We start from the raw sequence: 12,377 nt of genomic DNA, 5'->3' as shown, positions 1-12,377 counted from the left end.
ACAGCCCCGGGGACACGAGTGGCGACACCACTGGAATAGAGCCAAAAGGCATGGGAGGCGAGTATAGGCTTTATTATTTTAATCGGGGCCAAACATTTAGCTTAAAGGGAACCTGTCACCTGAATTTGGCGGGACTGGTTTTGGGTCATATGGGCGGAGTTTTCGGGTGTTTGATTCACCCTTTCCTTACCTGCTGGCTGCATGCTGGCCGAAATATTGGATTGAAGTTCATTCTCTGTCTTCCATAGTACACGCCTGCGCAAGGTAAGATTACTTTGCGCAGGCATGTACTACAGAGGTGACAGGTTCCCTTTAAGAAGGGGTTGTCCTAGTAGTGGACAACACCTTTAACATAGTTCAGCAGATGCATCCATCAGAAATGTATAAGTAATTCTTCGTGTCACAACAGAAGCTTGATGTAGGTTATAATATATATGTTCAGTGTTTTTACAGTCATGGCCAAAAGTATTGACACCCCTGTCAGATAATAATAATTCTGTCAGATAATACTCATTTTCTTCCTGAAAAAGATTGCAAACACAAATTCTTTGTTATTATTATCTTCATTTAATTTGTCTTAAATGAAAAAACACAAAAAGAATTGTCCTAAAGCCAAATTGGATATAATTCCACCCCAAACATAAAAAAGGGGGTGGACAAAAGTATTGGCACTGTTCAAAAAATCATGTGATGCTTCTCTAATTTGTGTAATTAACAGCACCTGTAACTTACCTGTGGCACCTAACAGGTGTTGGCAATAACTAAATCACACTTGCAGCCAGTTGACATGGATTAAAGTTGACTCAACCTCTGTCCTGTGTCGTTGTGTGTACCACATTGAGCATGGAGAAAAGAAAGAAGACCAAAGAACTGTCTGAGGACTTGAGAAACCAAATTGTGAGGAAGCATGAGCAATCTCAAGGCTACAAGTCCATCTCCAAAGACCTGAATGTTCCTGTGTCTACCGTGCGCAGTGTCATCAAGAAGTTTAAAGCCCATGGCACTGTGGCTAACCTCCCTGGATGTGGACGGAAAAGAAAAATTGACAAGAGATTTCAACGCAAGATTGTGCGGATGTTGGATAAAGAACCTCGACTAACATCTAAACAAGTTCAAGCTGCCCTGCAGTCCGAGGGTACAACAGTGTCAACCCGTACTATCCGTCGGCGTCTGAATGAAAAGGGACTGTATGGTAGGAGACCCAGGAAGACCCCACATCCCCGAGACATAAAAAAGCCAGGCTGGAGTTTGCCAAAACTTACCTGAAAAAGCCTAAAACGTTTTGGAAGAATGTTCTCTGGTCAGATGAGACAAAAGTAGAGCTTTTTGGGCAAAGGCATCAACATAGAGTTTACAGGAGAAAAAAAAGAGGCATTCAAAGAAAAGAACACGGTCCCTACAGTCAAACATGGCAGAGGTTCCCTGATGTTTTGGGGTTGCTTTGCTGCCTCTGGCACTGGACTGCTTGACCGTGTGCATGGCATTATGAAGTCTGAAGACTACCAACAAATTTTGCAGCATAATGTAGGGCCCAGTGTGACAAAGCTGGGTCTCCCTCAGAGGTCATCAGTCTTCCAGCAGGACAATGACCCAAAACACACTTCAAAACGCACTAGAAAATGGTTTGAGAGAAAGCACTGGAGACTTCTAAGGTGGCCAGCAATGAGTCCAGACCTGAATCCCATAGAACAGGGGTGTCAAACTGCATTCCTCAAGGACTGCAAACAGGTCATGTTTTCAGGATTTCCTTGTACTGCACAGGTGATAATTTAATCACCATCTCATTATTTGTGTAGGTGATTAAATTATCACCTGTGCAGTACAAGGAAATCCTGAAAACATGACCTGTTTGCAGCCCTCGAGGAATGCAGTTTGACACCCCAGCCATAGAACACCTGTGGAGAGATCTAAAAATGGCAGTTTGGAGAAGGCACCCTTCAAATATCAGGGACCTGGAGCAGTTTGCCAAAGAAGAATGGTCTAAAATTCCAGCAGAGCATTGTAACAAACTCATTGATGGTTACTGGAAGCGGTTGGTCGCAGTTATTTTGGCTAAAGGTTGTGCAACCAAGTATTAGGCTGAGGGTGCCAATACTTTTGTCTGGCCCATTTTTGGAGTTTTGTCTGAAATGATCAATGTTTTGCTTTTTGCTTCATTCTCTTTTGGGTTTTTTCATTTAAGACAAATTAAATGAAGATAATAATACCAAAGAATTCGTGATTGCAATCATTTTCAGGAAGAAACTGAGTATTATCTGACAGAATTGCAGGGGTGTCAATACTTTTGGCCATGACTGACCATGGCTACAAAGCTCTGACTACATATGGAAGCTGCTCCTCTCTGAGGCTGTGTTCCCATGTTGCGTTTTTTTGCATTTTTTCGCTATAAAAACGCATAAAAAACGCATACATTATGCATCCCATCATTTAGAATGCATTACGCAATTTTTGTGCACATGATGCGTTTTTTCCGCGAAAAAAACGCATCGCGGTAAAAAACACAGCATGTTCATTAATTTTGCGGATTTTTCACGTTTTCCCGCTATTTAATGCATTGGGAAGCTCCGGAAAAAAAAGCGTCAAAAACGCATAAAATGTCCGGTTTTGCTCAGGAAATTTCTGCAAGAAATCCTGAACGTGTGCACATAGCCTTAAGGTCCTGTCACAAATTAGTTTAGGTCATAGGGAGAAGAAACTTATAGGAGGTAAATATAAAGCATCTGTCCAAGAGGGCACATAGATGGAAATTTGGGGGTGGGGAGGGGCACTGGCCTACAAGGTATAATCGCATTTGTGTCGTGTATTATATAATGAACATCTATGAAGGATATCCTATAGGAGGTGCGGCTTTAACCTCCTCAGCTTGTACTAAAGGTACTGTCACACTAGACGATATCGCTAGCGATCCGTGACGTTGCAGCGTCCTCGCTAGCGATATCGTCCAGTGTGACAGGCAGCAGCGATCAGGCCCCTGCTGGGAGATCGCTGGTCGGGGAAGAAAGTCCAGAACTTTATTTCGTCGCTGGACTCCCCGTAGACATCGCTGAATCGGCGTGTGTGACACCGATTCAGCGATGTCTTTGCTGGTAACCAGGGTAAACATCGGGTAACTAAGCGCAGGGCCGCGCTTAGTAACCCGATGTTTACCCTGGTTACCATCCTAAAAGTAAAAAAACAAACACTACATACTTACCTACAGCCGTCTGTCCTCCAGCGCTGTGCTCTGCACTCCTCCTGCTCTGGCTGTGAGCGTCGGTCAGCCGGAAAGCAGAGCGGTGACGTCACCGCTCTGCTTTCCGGCCGCTGCGCTCACAGCCAGAGCAGAGAAGCAGAGCGCCGAGGACAGACAGCAGAAGGTAAGTATGTAGCGTTTGTTTTTTTACTTTTTAGGATGGTAACCAGGGTAAACATCGGGTTACTAAGCGCGGCCCTGCGCTTAGTTACCCGATGTTTACCCTGGTTACCGGGGACCTCGGGATAGTTGGTCGCTGGAGAGCTGTCTGTGTGACAGCTCTCCAGCGACCAAACAGCGACGCTGCAGCGATCCGGATCGTTGTCGGTATCGCTGCAGCGTCGCTATGTGTGACGGTACCTTAACACTGAGAGGCAGCTCACGTGAATCAGTCTTTAATATGAGTTACGTGAATCTCACTCTTCCCTTTGTAAAATGAGGTTATGCAGCAGCTGAGGAGCAACATTATAAGATCGTGGATGTTTCCTGAGCTATGGCCTTGTGCTTTGTACGGTCACAGACGTGGTGACATCTAAAATCTGCACTACTTACAGTACAGGAAGGAGATATTCCTGTCTGTATATTACAGTCTGTGGGGGACAGATTGTATGGTGGATGTAATACAACGTTACCGCATCTGTGATCTTTACAGCAAAACTCACATCACAGAAAATCTTCCATCCTCATCACACTTGGAGTATAGATGTATTTCATCCAGTTATGTCGCTATCAGTCCTGCTGAGACTAGTAATTCCACAAATAGTCACAGTCAACAATACTTTCACAAGTTTCTCTTGAAGAACAACGGCACAAAGAGCAACACTGATTGACAAATTGCCTCCCACTGGGGTTCTATTATTACCCAAGAAGAAGCCAACAGGTGAAACCCAGAGTCAAACAGACGCTAACGTCCCGAGTGTTTTATATATTGTTTGTGTGATTTTAATTCATTTATTCTGATGAGAAATATAAAACCCTAATTAGAGGAAAATGGGCCATCAGTGCTGTTCTACATGTGGTTGTGGTTTAACCCCGTCACGGCTTTTGACGTACATGTAATTCGAAAGTCGTGTCCCCGACTTTGATGAGGGCTCAAACGCCGAGCCCACTTCTTTCCCAGTACACGTGGGCTGATTTAATCAGCCAATACTTTTAAACAGTCATGGATGGAGCGGAGCTTTGCCCAAGGCTGTTAAGCTGCTAGATGTCGCTGTCAATCTCTGGCAGCAGCATTTAATATGTATCGGCAGGGAGCGCATCATTCCACGCTTTCATCAATGCGCCTGGGACATGATCGTGGGGTACGGATGGGCTGTCATTACTGCCGGAGGTCTGCTGATGACAACAATGTCAGTCATTACGATCCTCCTGTAAAAGCCAGCCCATGGCTGGCATTCATAGGAAATCATGATTTTCTCTATACATAAGTTATCAGATGATCACAGCTTCAAATCCCCTAAGGTGACTAACAAATACAGTAAAAAGTGTTTTTAAAATATGGAAAAAATATATATATAAAATAAAAACACAAACCAAATCAACATGCTTTTGCCCCATTGAAAATAAAACAATAAAAATACACGTTTGGTATCGCTGCGTTCGTTAAAATCAAAATATAAAGTAAATTAATCTGGTCGTTAAAATCGATAATGAGAATCAAAATGGCAGAATAACATTTTTTGGCTGCCGCAACACTGCAATAAAATGCAATAAGAGGAGATCAAAACATTGCATGTACCCCAAAATGGTTATCAGTAAAGTGTCAGCAAGGGGCACAAAAAATAAGCCCTCACACAACCCCAGATCCCTAGAATTTAAAATGCTTTGAGTCTCAGAAACTAGAGACAAAAGCAAAAAAAAAATTTTCTTACAAATTTTCTAATTCTTTTCACCACTTAAATACTACTACTACTACTACTACTACTACTAATAATAATAATCTATACATGTTTGGTACAGATCCTTCTCAAAAAATTAGCATATAGTGTTAAATTTCATTATTTACCATAATGTAATGATTACAATTAAACTTTCATATATTATAGATTCATTATCCACCAACTGAAATTTGTCAGGTCTTTTATTGTTTTAATACTGATGATTTTGGCATACAACTCCTGATAACCCAAAAAACCTGTCTCAATAAATTAGCATATCAAGAAAAGGTTCTCTAAACGACCTATTACCCTAATCTTCGGAATCAACTAATTAACTCTAAACACATGCAGAAGATACCTGAGGCTTTTATAAACTCCCTGCCTGGTTCATTACTCAAAACCCCCATCATGGGTAAAGGCCCCTTCACATTAAGCGACGCTGCAGCGATACCGACAACGATCCGGATCGCTGCAGCGTCGCTGTTTGGTCGCTGGAGAGCTGTCACACAGACCGCTCTCCAGCGACCAACGATGCCGGTAACCAGGGTAAACATCGGGTAACTAAGCGCAGGGCCGCGCTTAGTAACCCGATGTTTACCCTGGTTACCATGCTAAAAGTAAAAAAAACAAACACTAGATACTTACCTACCGCTGTCTGTCCTCCAGCGCTGCGCTCTGCTTCTCTGCTCTCCTCCTGTACTGGCTGGGAGCCGGAAAGCAGAGCGGTGACGTCACCGCTCCGCTTTCCGGCTCACAGCCAGTACAGGAGGAGTGCAGAGCACAGCGCTGGAGGACAGACGGCTGTAGGTAAGTATCTAGTGTTTGTTTTTTTTAACTTTTAGCATGGTAACCAGGGTAAACATCGGGTTACTAAGCGCGGCCCTGCGCTTAGTTACCCGATGTTTACCCTGGTTACCAGTGAAGACATCGCTGGATCGGTGTCACACACGCCGATCCAGCGATGTCAGCAGGAGTCCAGCGACGAAATAAAGTTCTGGACTTTCTTCAGCGACCAACGATCTCCCAGCAGGGGCCTGATCGTTGGTCGCTGTCACACATAACGATTTCATTAACGATATCGTTGCTACGTCACAAATAGCAACGATATCGTTAACAATATCGTTATGTGTGAAGGTACCTTTAGACTAGCGACCTGACAGATGTCAAGAAGGCCATCATTGACACCCTCAAGCAAGAGGGTAAGACCCAGAAAGAAATTTCTCAACAAATAGGCTGTTCCCAGAGTGCTGTATCAAGGCACCTCAATGGTAAGTCTGTTGGAAGGAAACAATGTGGCAGAAAACGCTGTACAACGAGAAGAGGAGACCGGAACCTGAGGAAGATTGTGGAGAAGGACCGATTCCAGACCTTGGGGAACCTGAGGAAGCAGTGGACTGAGTCTGGTGTGGAAACATCCAGAGCCACCGTGCACAGGCGTGTGCAGGAAATGGGCTACAGGTGCCGCATTCCTCAGGTAAAGCCACTTTTGAGCTACAGAGAAGCAGCACTGGACTGTTGCTAAGTGGTCCCAAGTACTTTTTTCTGATGAAAGCAAATTTTGCATGTCATTCGGAAATCAAGGTGCCAGAGTCTGGAGGAAGACTGGGGAGAAGGAAATGCCAAAATGCCTGAAGTCCAGTGTCAAGTACCCACAGTCAGTGATGGTGTGGGGTGCCATGTCAGCTGCTGGTGTTGGTCCACTGTGTTTCATCAAGGGCAGGGTCAATGCAGCTAGCTATCAGGAGATTTTGGAGCACTTCATGCTTCCATCGGCTGAAATGCTTTATGGAGATGAAGATTTCATTTTTCAGCACGACCTGGCACCTGCTCACAGTGCCAAAACCACTGGTAAATGGTTTACTGACCATGGTATTACTGTGCTCAATTGGCCTGCCAACTCTCCTGACCTGAACCCCATAGAGAATCTGTGGGATATTGTGAAGAGAAAGTTGAGAGACGCAAGACCCAACACTCTGGATGAGCTTAAGGCCGCTATTGAAGCATCCTGGGCCTCCATAACATCTCAGCAGTGTCACAGGCTGATTGCCTCCATGCCACGCCGCATTGAAGCAGTCATTTCTGCCAAAGGATTCCCGACCAAGTATTGAGTGCATAACTGAACACTATTATTTGATGTTTTTTTTGTTTGTTATTAAAAAACACTTTTATTTGATTGGATGGGTGAAATATGCTAATTTATTGAGACAGGTTTTTTGGGTTATCAGGAGTTGTATGCCAAAATCATCAGTATTAAAACAATAAAAGACCTGACAAATTTCAGTTGGTGGATAATGAATCTATAATATATGAAAGTTTAATTGTAATCATTACATTATGGTAAATAATGAAATTTAACACTATATGCTAAGTTTTTGAGAAGGACCTGTATATGCCTACTTGTACTGACCTGGAGAATCATAACGCCTGCTTTTACCATACAGTGAACATGGTAAATAGAAAACAATTGTGCAATTGCACTTTTTTTTTTTTTTTTTGCAATTTCAACACAGGAACTGTTTTCTCTCTTTCTAGTACATCACATGATAAAAAGAATGGTATCGTTCAAAAGTACAACTCGTCCTCATACAGCTATATGGATGGAAAAATAAAAATGTTATGGCTCTTGGAAAAAGGGGAGGGAAAAAACTGAAACAATAAAAAACTAAAAATTGCCCAGGGGTGAAATGGTTAAAGGAAACTCGGGACAGTGTTTCTAGGTAATGACTGCTTATGGTGAAACTAAGGCTGGGATCACACATGCGAGAAATACGTCCGCGTCTCGCATGGTAATCCCCGGCATTGCCGCCGTCACTCAGGAGCGGAGCGTACGGCTCCATGTATTGCTATGCAGCCGACGCTCCGCTCCAGAGTGACGCCGGCAATGCGGGTATTACCATGCGAGACGCGGACGTATTTCTCGCATGTGTGATCTTGGCCTAATAGTCTCAATAGGAGTGATAGCAAATCATTGGATAAACAAACAGATACTGAAAGTGCGATGAGGATGGAAAATTCGGGATGATGTGGATTCTGCTCTAACGCCACGGTCAGTATTTGGTCAGTATTTTACATCAGTATTTGTAAGCCAAAACCAGGAGTGGAACAATTAGAGGAAAAGTATAATAGAAACATATGCACCACTTCTACATACATTTGTCACCCACTCCTGGTTTTGGCTTACAGATACTGATGTAAAATACTGACCAAATAGTGATAGTGTGAACACAGCCTTGAGATTGTAGTCGCGGTAAAGTTGTATTTTTCCAGTTGCAAAGTGTATTAGACAACTTTATGGCACTTTCTATGATCTCACAGTGTCTTTGTGATGGAAAGAGAATCTGGGTAAATAATTAAACTTTATAGCAGCCACTACTGTAATTACATCTAAAGGCCAGGAGGGGGCGTTACCTTCTTTACTTCAATCTCATCCTTCAGCTCTGTCATTCTACTTGTATTTCTTGCAAAGATGTTAATTTTTTGCTGGTCCTCAAAGGTGACATTCACATCTTCTGCAACCTGAGAGAAAAAGGAAACTGATGTAAAACAGGAGGGAAACAATGGATGGGACAAGTAGTCCCGAACCTCCACTCTCAGAACTTTTTCCCCCTTAGGCCGGGTTCACATTGCGTTAATAGCAGCCCGTTAAACACATACGTTACCGGGCTGCTATTAACACAAGTGCCGTTATGGCAGCACGCTAGCGCAGATAGAGCATCTGCTAGATCTATCTGCGCTAGCGGCGACGGACCCAGAAACGCTGCAGCCCGCGTCTCGGGGTCCGTCACTCAATGACGGCACATCGCTAGCGCACGCCCATTGTGGCGATGCGTCCGACATTGGATTCAATGGCAGCGTTAGCGGACTGCGTTACACCGCATTATGCCGCGGTGTAACGTAGTCCATCTAACGGACGGGTTTAACGCAATGTGAACCCAGCCTTACAATAGCGTAAATGTTAGTGTAGTGTCAGTGTGTTAATATACTCACCGATCGCCGTCTTCTCAGGTATCCAGTGCCGCTTGGATCCTCTTGAGTCACGTGATGACTATTCAGACTCTCCAGACTATGATACCCTCTGCATCACCTTTACAATATAAGTTTAGAACGAGGGTCCATAGGTTTACATTGTAAAACAGACTTCTGGCTCACTCACAGAGAGATCTGGAGAGTCCGAATTGCCTTCATGTGACTCAAACAAGGATCAGACAGACACTGGATACTGGAAAAGACTGCGATCAGTGAGTATATTAACACACTGACACTACACTAACATTTACACAGGTTTAGGGGGTAAAAACAGTAATGGAGTGCTTCTTTAAAGTGATAGTCTAAAAGAGTGATTGGCCTTAATGCAGGAAAACTATTCTATCTATTCATGGCAGCCATGAGGAGCCCTCCCTAGGATGGATTGTATCCTGTCTATTTATAAGATACTTTCTGATGACTGGACAGTCTATACGGGGGTCCAGCACTGGCTTTTATTATAGACTGTACTGGACAGCAGACAGAGCCATTGCTCTTCTTTCCTGCTCACTTTCTTTTCCAGGCTAGATTGTGTCATGGGAGGTAAAGGGACTGATAAAACCTTAAAGGGAACCTGTCACCCCCAAAATGGAAGATGAGCTAAGCCCATCATCAGGGGTTATCTACAGCATTCTGGAATGCTGCAGATAAACCCCCGATGTATCCTGAAAGATGAGAAAAAGAGGTTAGATTATACTCACCCAGGGGTTGTCTGGTCCGATGGGCGTTGCGGTCCGGCGCCTCCCATCTTCATCAGATGACGTCCTCTTCTTGTCTTCACGCTGTGGCTCCGGCTCAGGCGTACTTTGTCTGTCCTGTTGAGGGCAGAGCAAAGTACTGCAGTGCGCAAGCGCCGGGCCTCTCTGACCTTTCCCCGCGCCTCAACAGGGCAGACAAAGTACGCCTGCGCCGGAGCTGCAGCGTGAAGACCAAAAGAAGATGTCATCATAAGAAGATGGGAGGCCCCAGACCGGACCGCGATGCCCATCAGACCCGGACCGCAGCGGGACCGCCCATGGGTGAGTATAATCTAACCTCTTTTTCTCATCTTTTAGGTTACATTGGGGGCTTATCTACAGCGTTACAGAATGCTGTAGATAAGCCCCTGATGCCGGTGGGCTTAGCTCACCTTCCATTTTGGGGGCGACAGGTTCCCTTTAAATCCACATTCCAGCAGTTTTCCTCTTGGACACCAACAGACATGTGATGCCCACTGCAGGGGAAATGAAGGATTACGTGCCAGTCACTGACGCAAGAGGCTGTCTGTATAATACATGGCCAGCATGAGTCCTGCAGATCGGCTCATGGCAGGTGGGGGGGGGGGGATTGTCAGTTAGGAGACCCACGCTACAATATTCATAAGCTCTAATACGGCACCCAATGGCCAGAAATTCTGTACACTAGTTCAAAAGGTTTGTCTCATGCTGATTCTTCAGGCGCACACCACTCCCAAGTTTCAAAGCTTCCTTCTTGCCAAGGAAAGTGGGGCACTCCTAATGAGTGACAGTTCGGGCCAGCAGTATGGCTGAACCACTAGTCCGACCTGTGCACTCCTGGATCGATACTATAGACAGGTTTGAACTGAAGCTCCAGAGCAGCACTTATAAGATGTATTGTAAAGGACTTGCAAGTTCTATTATCCACCTCTGATAGAAAGAAGCAGTGGCTGGTATCCTAGGAAACAAGCAAAAAACTACAGAATTAAAAATCCTTCGCTGGTTTCTAAAAAAAAAAAAAAAATGACATAGGGTCCTCCCTATTTTTAATAACCAGCAAAGGCTAAACAGACAGCCGGAGGATGATCTTAATAGGCTGGGAAGGATCTCAGACTAATAACACCAGTCCTCAGCCACCCCCGAAATGGTGCATACATTAGGTGCGCCAATTCTGGCACTTAGCCTCGGCTCTTCCCGCTTGCCCTAGTGCGTTGGCAAGCGGTGTAATGTCTGCTGACATTAAACCCAGGGGTTAGTTATGGAGAGGCGTCTGTCAGACACTACCGACTATTCCCCTGATTGCAGGGGGACAAGGTGAGGATGATGATAGTTGTAGTCAGCAATCAGCGGCTGTGAAAAGTGCTAACTGAACTGCTTTCTCCAGCCGCCGGAGTTTCATTTGGGTGTCAGACAGATGTCACAAGAATGTCATCCGTGTGTCATCAGTGTGCGGCACGCATTTCCTCTGTGGTGCCGGGAAGAAAAAAAAAAAGACATGTCTGCGTGTTTTTCCACACAAATGGTCCGTGTGAAAAACCTGACATCCGCGCACCACCATTGAACCATATCCGTGTTTTTAGTGCCTTTTTTCACCAGCCATTCATTTCAACGGGTGAAAAATGCTGTATTGGTGACCTGTGTTCATGCGTCTGTTATGGAAGCAAAACTGAACTTTGGGATCCTGAAAAATGCACCAAAAAAAACTCACCACAAACGCATCAAAACATGAGTCTTTTACGCTGCTTCTTTTCTGCTAAGAGTGCAGGTTTGGCTGCAGAAAAAAACCTCAGCAAAAATACCTAGTGTGAATTTAGCCTTAATGTTGTAGTCCCGCAAATAACATTGTTATGCCTTGTGTCACATTATTTCTCTGCATCTGATAGTCCAGAATTTCCAATAATCTGGCATCCTGGGCAAGCTGGGAGTTATAGATCCACAACAGCTAAAAACCCCCCAAATACTATAAACCACGGGCTGCAAATGAAAGCTACACGTCCTTGTGCCTCCAGTATGTCATGCTAAGACCTATGGATGTGCGAGCTGCATGTTTTGGTCATACTGGGAGGAGATTAACAATTCCTCCTCCATTACACAGAAAATGTCGCTAAATTGCGCACAGAATCGTCCCCGCTTCCCCTCAACTACTTTAATCACAAAAAGGTCCCCCTATTAGCCCCCCAACACCCCAAATACTGGCCCCAGCTGCCTCACCGTCTTTTTCATGGTGGCCGCCATCTTGGGACTGTACCATTGTCGGCAGAGGGACGCACATTACCTCATCATTATATGAATAAATAGCATTCCGGGAAAAAAAATCTGATACAGGAGCAATATTTATTAAAATAATGAACTATTATTATTTATCATCATGTCCACTTTTACATTATTGTAAGTGGTGAAATTAAGATACACGGGGGTGAAATGGTACGGTCCAAATAACGATCTGTACGAATAGGGAGAAGGAAGCGCCATACGCTCATTGTCCACCAGATGGCGCTATGTGCTGCGTAGAATGCAGGAGGAGGCACC

General features: G+C 44.5%; 1 protein-coding gene across 1 annotated transcript in view; it reads right to left on the bottom strand.

Moving 5' to 3' along the window:
- The window catches only part of PFDN4 (prefoldin subunit 4), a 35,031-nt gene extending 22,889 nt beyond the window's left edge, over positions 1 to 12,142 (bottom strand). The window contains exons 1-2 of the mRNA XM_069750925.1: positions 12,060 to 12,142; positions 8,518 to 8,625 (exon numbers count right to left, since the gene is read on the bottom strand). Coding sequence (XP_069607026.1) covers positions 8,518 to 8,625; positions 12,060 to 12,083 — 132 coding nt within the window. The 5' untranslated portion in view covers positions 12,084 to 12,142. The remainder of the gene's footprint in view (positions 1 to 8,517; positions 8,626 to 12,059) is intronic.
- Positions 12,143 to 12,377: the final 235 nt, after the last annotated feature.

Source organism: Ranitomeya imitator, chromosome 2 (assembly GCF_032444005.1).
Source record: "Ranitomeya imitator isolate aRanImi1 chromosome 2, aRanImi1.pri, whole genome shotgun sequence".
Lineage (NCBI taxonomy): Eukaryota > Metazoa > Chordata > Amphibia > Anura > Dendrobatidae > Ranitomeya > Ranitomeya imitator.
This window is presented reverse-complemented; position numbering and strand designations above follow the sequence as displayed.